The sequence below is a fragment of the Lytechinus pictus genome, chromosome 7, assembly GCF_037042905.1.
Source record: "Lytechinus pictus isolate F3 Inbred chromosome 7, Lp3.0, whole genome shotgun sequence".
NCBI classification, from domain to species: Eukaryota; Metazoa; Echinodermata; class Echinoidea; order Temnopleuroida; family Toxopneustidae; genus Lytechinus; species Lytechinus pictus.
Window position 1 is genome coordinate 25,922,236 of NC_087251.1, and position 14,842 is coordinate 25,937,077.

The 14,842-nt window shown below is 37.7% G+C and overlaps 2 protein-coding genes across 2 annotated transcripts; one reads left to right on the forward strand and one right to left on the reverse strand.

The window, feature by feature from the left end:
- Positions 1–558: 558 nt before the first annotated feature.
- On the forward strand, positions 559–5,419 carry LOC129264661 (gem-associated protein 6-like). Its single transcript, XM_054902577.2, has 2 exons — positions 559–759; positions 2,512–5,419. Exons 1-2 carry the CDS (start codon positions 587–589, stop codon positions 2,894–2,896), a joined length of 558 nt encoding a protein of 185 aa, XP_054758552.2. The 5' UTR covers positions 559–586; the 3' UTR covers positions 2,897–5,419.
- LOC129265879 (UDP-glucuronosyltransferase 2C1-like) lies at positions 4,714–10,055 on the reverse strand. The gene has a single exon (XM_054903795.2). It carries the CDS (start codon positions 9,324–9,326, stop codon positions 8,268–8,270), a length of 1,059 nt encoding a protein of 352 aa, XP_054759770.2. The 5' UTR covers positions 9,327–10,055; the 3' UTR covers positions 4,714–8,267.
- Between the last annotated feature and the right edge of the window lie 4,787 nt (positions 10,056–14,842).

Consider the following 14,842-nt stretch of genomic DNA (forward strand, 5'->3'; position numbering starts at 1 on the left):
CAGCTTTTTATAAATTTCACCCCCCCCCCTCAAAATCTTTGCTTCATTAACATGACGCTACTGGAGGATGGTGATATGAGTGATGTGTGTTAGGCTATGTGAATGTTTTGTGATGATGATGATGATGAAGATGGTGATGATGATGATGATAATGATGGGATGATGATGATGACTATGATGATGATGACCATGATGATGATGACCATGATGATCGATGACCATGATGATGATGATGATGATGGAGATAATAATGATCATGATAATATAAAGTCAGATTTTTATTAGGTAATAAATTTTGGTATCCATTCAGGGGCTGCGGAGCGATTTTCAAAGTGGGGGGGGGGGGCTGACCATGCAAAAATTCACAATCCGATTGTCATTTTTATGTTTATGTACACGGTTTTGGAAAAAAGTGGGAGCCTGAAGCCCCCCCCCCCCCCCCCCGCTTCCACGGACTCTGCATTTCACAAGGAACTCTCACTGTATTAGTTTTAAAACAGAAAAATTAAGAAAAATAAAATCCACAGATTCGCTTTTCTCCATCGTAGCTGGCGCAACAACTTTGTTCGTAAAATATCACATCAAAATGGCAGCGCCCTGTGAGGAAAACGTGAGCGTGGACGTGGTGACGGGAGATGAATTCAGGCAAATGGACCCCATTCGTTTCAAGAATATGGTTTATAAACGTGTAAAAATTTGTGCGGCCAATGAGTATGAGCATGAGGGATGGATTTACACGATAGATCCAGTTTCACTTAGGTAAGTCGAATTGCCATTTTTATAACAGTCCCATATATCGAAAAAAGAGTTGGAATTTACAATTTCATTTCAGCTTTTTATTGTAACTTTTAGTAAATGTAGAAGTGCAATAATCTCATGAATAATTCAATTTTGTATCAGCATTGTCCGATCTTGACAAAAGACTTTACTGGCACTGGTGGTGATCTCATTCTCAAATATGTGGGCAAGTTCGTTTTAATCATTTGGTAATTAATTGTCCGTCGGCCATCCGCCCACAAAAAAAAAATCGATCTGGCGTCAACGTCAGACTTAAAGATTCAGTCAGATTAGACATAGTCAAGGCAAGTTTGTACAGGCTTAGAGCTCTGACTTGATTCTGACCACAAGTAATTGCCAGCAAATTGTGTGTTAGATAGCTGGCAGCCGATTGTTTCGAGGAGTTTTTTAACATTTTAAATATTTTTTAATTTCTCCTCGTTCAAAGATGGCTCGCGATTGTGCAGCCGCCATTAGGGGGTTAACAATGCAAAATCCCCCCAATGGGGTTCATCAATTTTTGTCTTTATTTCATAAAAGTATGTAAAAAGAACTGGACCTAAAGATTCTTATTCCGTTTTGGCCTGAAATGCACCAAAACAGGAAAAAATAAACTTAAAAGAAAAAACAGTGACTCAATTCGGTTGTCGTGCAACTACCACTTCCCTGGTTTATCCGAACTTAATACATAAACATATGGCCATTGAGTCCCTGTACTTATCGAGTTAGAACTTCAGTCTCTGTAATTGTGGAGTGGAGCCAACGGAGTTCAGCGGAACAATCAATATAACAGAGACTGAAGCTTTTGGTCTAATTGTGTGTGTGTATTTCACATTTATCATAGTCAATCAGATACGATTTTTTACGTCCGGGTCTGACCTTTCTTCTCACCATCCGCAAGATGTGACCAGGCCCAGCCCAAATCTCAAACTTTTATCATCTTCAATGCCGCGTGGATTACAGGCGTGAGCCACACTGCTCAAAGGCTTCATAGTTCTGCTCTATAAAAGTCTATACCTCCGCACGTTGCTCTGTAATCTTTCAATATCCTTGCCTATTTGAGGATTACTGGGCATGTTAGCTAATGTTGCCGATAAGCTTATATAACAAAATATAAATACCAACTTATTTCACCTGAATTTTCAGTTATTATCATGGCATGAATCATAATTACATAGTATTAGCGCATGAGCAATATCACCAGCTACCGCCTATTGTAACCTGCTAGAGCAAATGTGATGTGAGAGGTTAGTATTACTAATCAGTAATGTGAGATAATGTATCTAGGATTGATAATTTATGTCTTGTTTCATATGATATATTTACTTTTTATTTAGTAAGTCAAAGTATACTAACCATGCATTAGTGTGAGTTAGTCAAAGCTGGATTTTTCTGCACAATTACTCCATACTAGTCCATACTTCTGTTATAATGTTGTTGTCAATGGAGTAAAGGGGAATCCAATCTTGGTATTTAAATAGATTTATGGTAGAGGAAAATGGGACAGATTGGTGAAAGTTTAGAAGAAATAGGACAAGGAATAAGAAAGTAATGAATCAAAGTAAGTTATTAAGTAAACTCAAGTAATGTGACAAGTGGCAAGGACAGCTCCTCCAAAACACCCCACCTGGATCTTCCACTGAATTAAGATGCACCATGTATATGCAGTCTATCTTATGTTTGTACTTTGAAGAATTTTTTTCTATTCCTTTGTGGATTTGTTTTCCATCACAGCATCATCTTGGCCCAATGTGAAAACTGCTCGCCTGATGGAAAGCTCCCTCTATCTGTCGTCATGGGACACAGCATCACAGACATCACTGTTCTGGACAATGACACAACCAAGCACAAAGCTTTACTTGATAAACTCTTCAAAGACAACACCCAGACACAGTCCCTGTCCGCGGGTGAACTTGCAAACCAGAAGGAAAAACTAAAGGAGTGGTTGAAACTTAATAGAGTACCAGTGAAAGAATGCGGAGAGGACAATAACTCCTTGAATATTTCAGATGTGCTGGTGATTGAGCCTCCGTATGAACCTGACAACTGCCTGTGCAAGAATGAGATCATTTTGGCTCGTGTGCAGGCTCTCATTAGGAACATGGGTGATGCATCATGACATTGGATAATTGGATTTCTCGTGTTCCTCGGGTCTTGAATTTTGTTTGCTGGACTTGAAATTGTATTGTTCTTTTACATGAATGTGACACCTTGGTCAGGACATTTCCTGAAATAAATTTAGCAATGTTTGTAGAACTGTATTTGAAGGACTGGCACATGGAAGTTATTATATTAGTGTGTCACCTGTAAAAGATATTGACTGTAATTGAACTTCATGTACCAGAAGTTTTATAATTGCAGAACTGGGTTCAAGAGACTGGCAAGTCTGCAGCAGGACATTGACTATAAGAACTAGCCACCCATACAAACCACCAGAAGTCTGTGTTTATCGGCAAGATGATGGGTAAATTGAGAGATATACTCCCTTTTCTTTCTATAATTTGATCGTTTCTTATGTGTTTTCGCTGTTGAATATCATAAAGACAATAATAATCTTTTCATTTCAGTGAATGAGACAAACTATCACTTGTATGCGATATGATTGTTTACACAATCTTTTCTCGGCTTCACTCTGGAAAGCTAGGGATATCCAAATTTCCACAGAATTGATAGTTTGTCCCATCACTCTCACTGAAAGTAATTATTTGTTTTATTATTTTTCTCAAATGCTGTTCTTGTATTTCCAAAGTTTCCAGATTTTGTGAAGCATCTTGATAAAGAAAATTTGAGGGAAAAAATGTACTGGAAACGTGACCAAAAAAACCCAGAAGTCTCCACTTTATAGAACTGTAGACAGGTATTGATAAAAAAAACTTGAGGAAAAAATGTACTTGTAACTTGACAAAAAACCAGAAGTCTCCATTATATAAAACTGTAGACGGGTATTGATAAAAAAAAACTTGAGGAAAAATGTACTTCTAACTTGACAAAAAACTAGAAGTTTCCATTATATAAAACTGTAGACGAGTATTTGGAAACTGATGCTACCATTTCTGAGTTGTCAGTGGATAACTTTGTTATCTACATGTATTAGAATGAAAATATTTTTGTTTTCATGACCTATTTAAAATTTCATTGGCTTGAAGAGTTTCTGTAATTTGATATTTCATTTTAAAAAGGGACAAAATGAAACATTACAAACAATATATACTTACAGGAAAATGGAAGTATACACTTCTGTACACTTTATCAGAAACAGAATCATGTTTTGATCATTTTAGGGAAAATTTGACAGAAAATGAAAATATAATGAAGAATCAAACATCTGAAATTGTTACCATACCATGATAGTTATGGCTAAATTAAATGCTATACAACTTCTAGCCCTTCTTTTGGATGCGATTTTTAAAAGCTAAGATTTCATCTTGTAAATAAAGAAAATATATATTTTTCATCAATGTGAAGGAATATAAACAATTTTTAACATCTTAAAAATAGAGAAACAATATTTTTTTTTAATTTAAGAAGAGTGTAGGATTTAGGAATTGTTTGTAGAAATAAAGTAGAACCTTGACATTACAGTTAAACATTACAGTATATTGACAATATTGTCAGCAAGTATCAATTTCAAATCTCCATTCATGAAGCAATTTATTCTTTTGTTTAAAGAGGAAGTCCACCCCAACAAAAAGTCTGTCGAGATAAGAAGAAAATTTATGTCAAATATGCATGAAAGCTTTATAAAACTCGGATATTGAGTTAGAAAGTAGTGACATTTGACAATTATGCATATTTTTCACAAAAAATGTATGCACAACAAAGTAATATATACTTTGAGAAATATGATGACACACTCTGTATTTCTTTTGTATTTTATTAAGTGAATATTTGACATTTTGCAGATTTGACAATGAGGAATATTTTCATAGAATCACGATAAGTTAAAAGAGTGGAAATGCCACATGCTTACAAAGCAAATTTGTTGCACATTATTATGAGGAGAAATAAAAATACTCCATGTTTCATAATAATAAACAAAAAGAAAATGGTGGGTGGGTGATGTCATCTGTTTCCTCATTTCCATACCAACCATGATGTACATGTATAACTGTTTTCATAAAATCAAGCAAAATATAAAAATGGTTTTACTCTAATTTACATAAAAAATTGATTCATTTATTCATATCATGTTTCTGTTTGATGGACTTACCCATTAAGAAAGCTCAATATTGTCACTACATTACTCTCTATTTTATCTTTTCTCTCCCACCCCACCCCCATTTAACTTTCTCCCATTCTTCCCCTCTCTGTGTTTCCCTATTATTTTTTTCTCTTGATTTCCTCTTGTTAATAAAATGTTTTAATTCTATAGTTGTACACAGCAACTGCAAAGAGCCATTGTCAATCACATGGAATTACAAAATGACCAAATCTCAAGATAGTTGCACAAGTTCTTACCCCCACATGTTTACAATGAAACCCATTTTGCTATGTTTTTTTCTCATTTGTACTTGTATATTTGAATACCCGATTATCCAAAGTGTAACCAGTAGAATTTAATCTATATCTAGAATGGATTAGATTCCTTCTCTTTATTGATATTGCTGTCTCAATAAACAGTATTCCATGAATAGCATAAAAACTTTGGATAGTTATCTATTGATTCGAAGTACTGTATATTGATAATCCATTTGATCATTCTAAATGTTTTTTTCTGGAGTGTGAGGATTCAGAATATCAAGAGGGAATGTGAGACATTTATTTTTATTTGATTAGAGAGAAAAGAAGTAGGTGAGTGTGGAGAACCTTTTACGTATGATAATATCTGTTCATATCATCTGCTTTGTTATTTTTTGGTATGTCATGCCTTTATCAATGCCTCCTCTGTATATATGGAGGCAGTGTTGGGATGTGATGGAGGCCAATGAAATGTAACATCTATGTGGTGAAGGCATTAGTTAAGTGGTGATTAGGGTAATAAAGGGACAATTTTATTAGATCATAAGAAATGCGTGTGTGTCATATAATTGTGGCAGCAGTGGGATGTGTTGTGGAGGGTGGCTTGGCAAAGATGGTGAGAGAAGATTATGAAGAGTCAACCTGACTAAAAAAAAGTCCACAATAAAGGTAGGTGGCAGTGGTAGGATCAAGTTGTGGTGGAAGTCTGTATGTTTTGAGGGGGCCTTTGAATAGATGTGTGATGTAGAAGTTTAATGATATGGAGGCATGATTGTGAGGTTATGAGTTTGAATCTCAGCTCGGCCATTGTCTCTAATTATAACCATAAAGGTCGGAGAATTTGTTTTCTGTCGTCTATAAGGTCAGCCGCTATGACTGATCAACTTACAGGTAAAATGTTTCCTATGTAATTGGTTATATACCAGCTTAGCATTGATGCGGTGGAACGCAGCTCTGCCGAGTGCCCTTGGGAAATACTTCAACAGGATCAGAAACAGACAAGGATCATATAATATTTTTGTAGACTAGTTTATTAAAGTGGTAAATGCTTGCTCAGACTGAAAAATTACAAAAGCCTCCTCCACTTGGATGGCAGAGGCGATATATGTATTGGTAGAGTTGTAGAGGTATGGGTGATTAAGTCAACCTCACATAATTTTCAATGAAGGCTCCATTATAATGGTGGCAGCGGTGGGATATAATTCGTTTTTGTCAGAGACACAATGACGTAGACATTGATAAGGTGTTAAAGGCAAGATAATGATCACAATCGGTTGGAATCTAGCAGTGTTTTAATGGTACTTATAACCACTGCTCATAGACCGAAGGACTAAAGTCCAGTGATACAGATTTTACCTTTGTTTTGTATTCGTCATTTCTATCTGAGACTATGATGGGGTAAGAGTATTTGACCACAGCCAAGGCCAGAAGAGCAAGGCATAACAAAACAATGCAAACCATGATACTACATGGCATTGAGATACATCAGGACTCCTCATGGAATCTTTGATATCTTTTAGGTATGTTTTATTTACATGTAGGGGGGGGGGGCTACTTTAGATAAAATACGGTCAATATCCGTAAACAATAATTTTCTGTGCCTCTGTTTTTACTTGGTTCATCTCGTAAGCTGTGGGGGTTTTGTAGATACTTTCAGATACTCTCTTTAGCTGATGGTTCTTGTAAATGTCTTTGTGAACATTGATGTGTATCCAAAAAGATCTTTCAACAATCTTATTAGAAATGTCTGAAGAATTGACTTCGGGTTTGTCCCTTGGTGATTATAGCTTGATTCATGTTAACTCTAGCAAACGCCCTAACCTCTTGCCCGATCCACTGCACATTCCATCATCCTCAACCTAATCCTTCTATTTCCATGTTGCAGAATTATTTTCTTTGATTAGTCGTCAGTCGATTGCAGTTTGCAAAATGAAACAGTTCATGTCAATAGTACTTTGGCATATCCTTTCCAATGATAATTCCTCTGACAAAATATTCTCTGCCATAAATTTGTCCCTGTCAACAATTAAGACTTAATACATACCATGTGTCCTTACCGCACCGTTTTGTTAGTTTGAGAATAAATTTTTTTTAAAGCCAAACCGTAAAAGTAATTATGTTGGATGGTTCTCTTGTTTTTCACTGAAGTCTTAATCAGCTAATCTTATTCAAACTAAAAAAAGTGATTAGATACGTAATAACTTGACTTCAGCATCCAGCTGACTCGTTTTATTTCACATTGTATGCACACTTTGAAGTTGTATTTATGCCCGTTATTCCCATGAATGTGAGAAAACACGACACAATCAAAACATAAACAGTAATAATATTGTGACTACTGGAACCATTTGGGGGTTCATTAGACAAAGATACTTTTTGTTTGCCTGCAATTAATCGATACGTAAGAAAATACCTATTTTTTGTGATTGTCTATCCTCCTCTTAGAGTAACTCATTGCAAGTTTATTTGCATGAAGTAGAAACGGGCCCCTATTCTGATCGACGATTGTCTTCTACTCTGGCGCGTTTAAATAAATCAATTACGTTTGCCATGTGTGATATGCTATATACATCAGTGTCTAATTTACAAATTTATTATCCTGTGAAAAGATGCAGATCCCTGCTCTTTTATATATGTATTGGAATATGTAGCACAATTGCATTTCTGAGGTAGGCCCTACATTAATATTCCCTTGTGTGAAGAACGGGCCTAACATTTGGACAGTTATATCCTGAATAGAATCATAATAAAAACCTGATTTATTTGCATAATAGAAGTACATAAAGCACAAAAGAAAGACAAGGAGATGAGACCGGGAGAATGGCATAATGATTGAGAGATATGGGTCCAAATGATCCGAAAAGGAGCCGCATATGATGATAGACTTGTAAGGCAGATTGTATATAGACTATGAAAGTTGCTCATCTTTAACATGTTGAGTCCATTCTAAAAAAAAAGGAATGAAAAACATTAATGAACAATCTAGTCATTCTTGATTTTTCCTTTTACAGTAATATGGAGGCAAGCACAATCTAAGCAGTTTGTAAACGAGATACATTATTGTCAAAATTAAAGAAGTTATCACCAAAATCACATCTAATAAATAATACTGAATAAACGATAAGTCGTGGGCAGGGGATCGCATGTAGCTTAGCACCATGTTTGATGACGTGCTCAATCCAAAAAGCTGCTCGATCAGGGGCTGTCATTGGCCGGTCTTTGAAAATAGCCGAGGCACGCTTCACGTTCTTACTGTACTCTGGATTCTGCAGAGCTTCTGTCAGGGTTTGGTAGATGTAGTTAGCGCTCAACTGCATCTTGTCAAGGGTGGTACCTAGTCTCATTGTCTTGACCTTTATGGAGATGTCGATCTGGTCACCAACTAGGGGCATGATGACGAGAGGAACACCATGATAGACTGCTTCGAGGAAGCCATTGTTGCCACCGTGATAGACCAAGAGACGAGTCTTAGGGTGACCAAGAATATCCTGGAGGGGAAGCCATGGCAGCACTTTGATGTTTTCAGGTTTTTCCTCTAGGGAATCTGCTTCTAGATGAACCAACACCTTGTGAGGCAAACGACCAAATGCCTCCAGGAAAACTTGAGTGAGCTCAGGTTTAGACTTAGTTAGCTGTGTGAAACTTGAACCAAGAGAGAAGACAACGACTCCTCGCTCTCCAGAACTTTGCATTAAGTTTTCCAATTCATCATTCAAAGGTCTAGCTGCTCTTGTCGTTAACCCACCGACAGGGATGATGTTTGGCGTTAAGGAATACGGGAACTCAACTGCGAATTCGGTGTTGATGAGATAAAGATTGACTTCATCCTTAATAGAGCTTTTTATACTCTGATCCAGGCTGTATGTGTCTGCTATTTCGTAATAGGGCCTCTCAACCAAGATATGACTAAATAAGTTACCTACCAGGTAGGCCATAGTATTGATGACGCGTTCCAAGAACGTCATGTTACAGGACAGTCTTGTGTTAGACATAGGTTGATATGAAAGGTGAACTGGTGATCCAGCAAGCTGCTGTACGTATACGTTCGTCGCAGTCGGTGAAACAAGGACTCCGTGAACTTGTTTGTTCATTTATTTCGAGAGGAACGACTTAACATAGATCCCGCATGGCCAAAACACATCACCAACAACGACGTCCATCTTTTCCAATCGTTTCATGAGCTTCTTGTCGCTAAATATTGCCTCGCAAATCTGACGATTTAGATTCGCAAACAACGATACCAAAACAATCATTTGACTAAGGTGGCCATCGGCGAAAACCAAATCATTTACTTGTTTGTTCAAGTGAACTAATTCTCGATCCAGATTTTGATAAATGTAGCGTTCAAACTTGAAATATTCCGTGTATTCCGTCTGATCGTAGTTATCACTCATAATATCATTGATTAGAAACGTCACCTCATGACCACGACCAACAAGGCTTCTTCCTATAGGAATCAGGGCCGTCATGTGACTAGGCGCTCCATAAAACCCGATGAACAAAACTTTGGCACTATCGCAGAATGTGAAACTTCCAACCAATAGACATACAAGAAACACGAAGTAGTCTTTCAGAGCCATTGTGCGTATAATGTCATAGGGTTTGTTTCGTAAATGGAACTGCAATCTCGATCGATGTTGCTTTTCTGTGCATTGAGCATCAGGTTTGTGATATTGTAAAATAGTCCTGGCTCGACAAGAAACTAATTTGATTTTTCCATTTTCACACATATCATCCGGAGATCTGTCTTTATAAACCACTCAGAGACATATTCAATAGCGTTATTTTTACTATCCATTAATGAAAGAAGCGCGATGTCTGAAAATATCTGAAGTTTTATAATAACTTGTTTATAAAGAAAACGCATCCGGTTTGCAGGTCAGACAGGAATCGCTTTCTTCCTTATCGATTGACCATCTGGTATAGAGCGTTCACCTTGGCTGCTTATGAATTATGATAGAGGAAAAATCATGTAGAAATCTCCGATGTTTGATGCACATATTTATTATTCATCCCCCCCCCAACATTATGATGACTGCTTATGGTAACCATGGTAACGATATGTAGGCGTAGAAACAGGGTCATCAGGAAATGAATGATGGATAGCTAGGGGAGCTGGGGCGGGAACCATCATAAACATGTGTACCTCCAAGCTCTGTTTCGAATTTTAAAATTGGTGAATACTGTTATACCATGTCATACTCGTAAACTAACTCAAGACCGACCAAGCTAAGTTTCTTGTAATAATATACCATCGGTTTCGTTGATGTGATTGTTGCATAAATGAGGGCACAAAACACACATCATTTTTAAGTGGCATATGACATAGGCCTACATCATCAGTGTGGGAGGAGGAGACAAGTGCACGTGGTATACAATTCTGCCAATCAACCTGCTTTTTGCACGTGGGTACAATTTTAATGAAGTTGTCAGATCTGACTAATATTCAGTAGCCGTGTTGATGAGCTACATATTAATATTGTTTGGGGAGAAACTTGGGACTTTTAAACCTGTATGCAATAGCATTGAAGGGGATTTAAAGTCCTCCTCTCAGAAATAAATGTCATTTAGTTTCATGCTAGTGAGCGTAGCGACCGAGCAAGATAATTTGCCGCAATATACTGTGAAACTTTGCATTTTCTCACTAAGATATCGGGGTTTATGCCGTGTTGCCTTTCAAACTTTAGACTTCATTTCATACATTTGTATGTGAGCAAGATAATTTCAAATGGTGAATCTTAGCATCATGGCGCACTGTACAACATTAAATTGCAAATAGCAGATATTCTTATTAGACATATTATAAGCTTAATCTGTTCCCGTTCTAGTTTCCAAAACATCAGTTCTTTCCAAAAGTTTTAAGAGCATGCGTCTCCAGTTGGCCTACTTTCATTCCGACGCCCTTTACAATGTTTACTGTATTTAGAATTTTACAAGAAAGTATTTGGTTCATTTATTTTTGTAGTTAAACTCTTCAGAAATTTTTACTCAAATTGCGCGGGCGATTATAAATGGAGCATTGAATTCACTGCTTGATTGATGTTGCGTAACTTCGGAACACTGGCATACAGTTGGGGGCATGCCCCCCATCCCAAAAGTTTCACGACCAATATGAAAAAAAAAAGAGAACAGGAAGGGGAAGCGTGAAATGTGGTATTATTTTGTGAACATAATATCTGAAACTTTGATTTTTTTTTTGTATATAAAGGTCTAAATTTTTGCTCAATCCGCCATATCTGATCCTCTTTTCTTTGGCTAATTACGCCACTTCTTTGGAATGATGGGGGTGAGAAGGGGAACATGATTGAACAAATATGGTCCGTGTACGCCGGTTGACGGCTCCCAAACGGTATCACATCTCTCAATACTTTTTGGGTTGTAGTTTAATTTGCTTACAAGAGACACACACACATTGTACGAATGATAGACGAGGAAAATATCTGTGGAAAAATAAACACAAAACTTTTAATTTCGTCGTCGTATTTCTACACTGGACCGTGCCCCCCTCCCACCCCCCCCCCCCGAATGCGATGGTAATTGCTCCGCAAATACTTTTAACATAATATATCAAAAAGAAGCATCGAGTATCTCATGGGTGTCGATCACGGGGGGGATGGGGGGGATATATCCCCCCCAATATTTCAAGTGGGGGGGATGGCCTGTATTATCATCCCCCCCAATAATTTAGGGTAGAAAAATTATAATAATGATGATGAAAAAATGAAAAGTTTGATCATGATGATTATAGTGATGATTATACTATGCCATCAATCAGTTTGTTTCCCTCGCAATTTGTGTATATTGTTATTAAATGAAAACATTCTTTTTCAGGACTATTAAACAGATGGGTGGAAGTTCAAGATGAAAAAGAATGAAATGTTTATGTATATGATATTTTTTAACACATGACATAAAAGGACCCCAACGAAAAACAACTTTTGTTGATAGGGTGTTCCATCCCACCAGTGGTGAATGAATTAATTTTAATAAATCAATTAATTCAAAAGGGTGGAAAAACAAACGGGAGTAAAAGGGTGGCAAGATAAATCGTCTAAGGAATGACCATATAGCTATTAGAGTAATAGCCCCACCAATGAAAATATTTGGGGGGAACATATCGTTTTGCCCCCCTCCCAATAATTCCGCATGTGCAACTAAAAATAAAATAAGATTGTAATGCTACACTGAAACCAGCAAGCGAGATTAAGATACCAACTCGATTTTGATCTAAAATCGTGCTCAAAATGTCTGCTTTTCAGATCGGAATATAAAATTTTTCAGCTCGCGCTTCGCGCTCGCATCATTTCTGTACCAAAACCCCATACTTTTCATGATTAAATAGGTGAATAGAATGTCCCGTTTTCAGTTCTATACCTCAAAAGAACTCCCGCTTCGATTTGCAATAATCTTTTGTTGGATATATATCTTGTTCTTTATTAAAAGCGTCCATTAAATTGTCTTTTTGTCCAGATCGAAATATTACAATTTTCAGCTGACGCTTTGCGCTCGCATCTATTGTTCTTCTAGGTACCCATCTTAATCATTGGTACCAAAAGTGCTTAGAATATCAAGCTTTCACGTCAGAATATAAAGAAATTTTAGCTCGCTCTCTAGTGAGATACATGTATCTATGCTCCTCATGAGTTACTACAAGCAAACCTAAACAGGTACATTTTTCCTGTTTTCATGTCATACTAAAAATTTTCAGCTCGCGCTTCGCGCTCGCATTGTTGGTGAGGTTGAGATATGTGTCTCTTTCTCATGATTCATATATATATATATATATATATAAAATATAGGCCTATGTGTAGGGGTGTGTGGGTGAGTTTGTTCGTTTTATATGAACGAGCGTCTTTGGAACGTTGATTCATGATTTTGCCCCCCCCCCCAATCTGAAAAATGGATCGATGCCCCTGTGTATACATCATGCTCAATCAACAGATCACTATGTACATGTTCCAGATAATTTTTGTCATTTTTTCTTTCGTATGAGTTTAGAATAGGCTTACTTGTAACACAAATTGAATTAAAAAAAAAATTATATAAGTACAGTACACTACAACAATGAAGGAATTTCCAAGAACACCATGCATATCAATCACTCCCAAATGTCCTAACTTGTGATTTTAGTGGGGGTAATGTTGAAAGATCCCCATCCACAAGAACTTTTGTGTCATCATCCCCCCCAACCAAGAATACTGATCGACACCCATGTATACTCAAAATTCCCAATTCAAATGTGTCCCGCGACATGAACCAAATATTTGACGCCTGATCTTTGAAAAAAATGAACAGCTCAACAATTCCAACGTGTTCGTAGGTGGTACAAGCATCGATCCTGATTGGTTAAAAGTTGTGTGAAACCTCTGTGATGTCATGCCTTCATTTATATTTTGTTTTCAAAGTGCGACGTGGTCATACACGGTGGTGCACAGTCTGCACTGGCTTGCTATTAGCGATCCGATGAATTAGCCCGAACGGACTTTTCTCTCAAATAGCGCGCCAATTTGGCTCCCAGCCTGAGCTCTCGCGCGTTATTTGGTGATTTGAGCTAAATTTCCATGAACTTGCTAGAGATAGTGGAGCACCGCATATACTGAGTTAAAACGGGATATCTGATTTGGAGCGGCATCTAATCGAGGGGCGGATCGAGACTTTTGCTAAGAGTGGGGGAGTGGGTTTGACCAGTTGGTTTGACCCAACGACGTTGAGCTCAGAAGAGGGGTCGGAGTTTGATTCCATCTCTCTCTCTTTTGTTTGTTTAGGGAACCCTAGATCCACCTCTTTCTTTCGGTCTTTAATTCCCTTCCCTTCTTCCCCTTCATCCATCCTTTATTTATATTCTTTGTTAATCTCTTCATTACTGAGAGGGGTGAGCCAGCAGCATAAAGCTAAGGCTGTTTGGCCCCCGACGCTTTCCTCTTTAAATCCCCCTTCGCTCTTTTTCGTGGGGGAGGGGGTTTAGCCGTGTAGGGCCGTTTCGGTACGGCCTCTTTCTTCCCCTCTTCATTTTTATTCCTTTTCATTTTCATTTCCACTTCGTTTATCTCTCCTTTATTTACGGGCCGAGGATGGGGTAACTCTCCATCGCCCCCGGTAAGCACTGCCCTTTATATCAACCTATCCCTTCCCTTTCTTTCTTTTGCTTTCCTTTCCTAGTATTTGCTTCGCTTCCTCTCTCCTTCCCTTCCCTTTATTTTCCCTCTCTTTGTCTGTAATTTCCCCCTTCCTTCTCTCTTAATTATTTTCCTTCTCTTTTTCTATTTTCCCCTTCTTCCTTTACCTTCTCCTTTTCGTGCCGCCATTAGAGGGCCGCGGCCGCTGCAGCCCCCTTGATCCACCTATATTTTATCCTTTCCTTTCATTTTCTATTAATTTTGCACGAGAGGAGGCCGGACAGGGGTTTAAGGCTCCTAGATTCACAATTTTGTGTAAAAAGTTAACTGATATTTATTTCCTTTTCTCTTTCTTTCTTCTTTCTCCCCTCTTCCTTTCCCTTCTCCTTTTTTGTGGGAGTGGGGGCAAGGCCCTTTCACCCTCTCCATGGATCCACGCCTGAGAACAGAGCAGGAGTGGAGAATGAGACCTGAACGAATTCAGTAGTCAA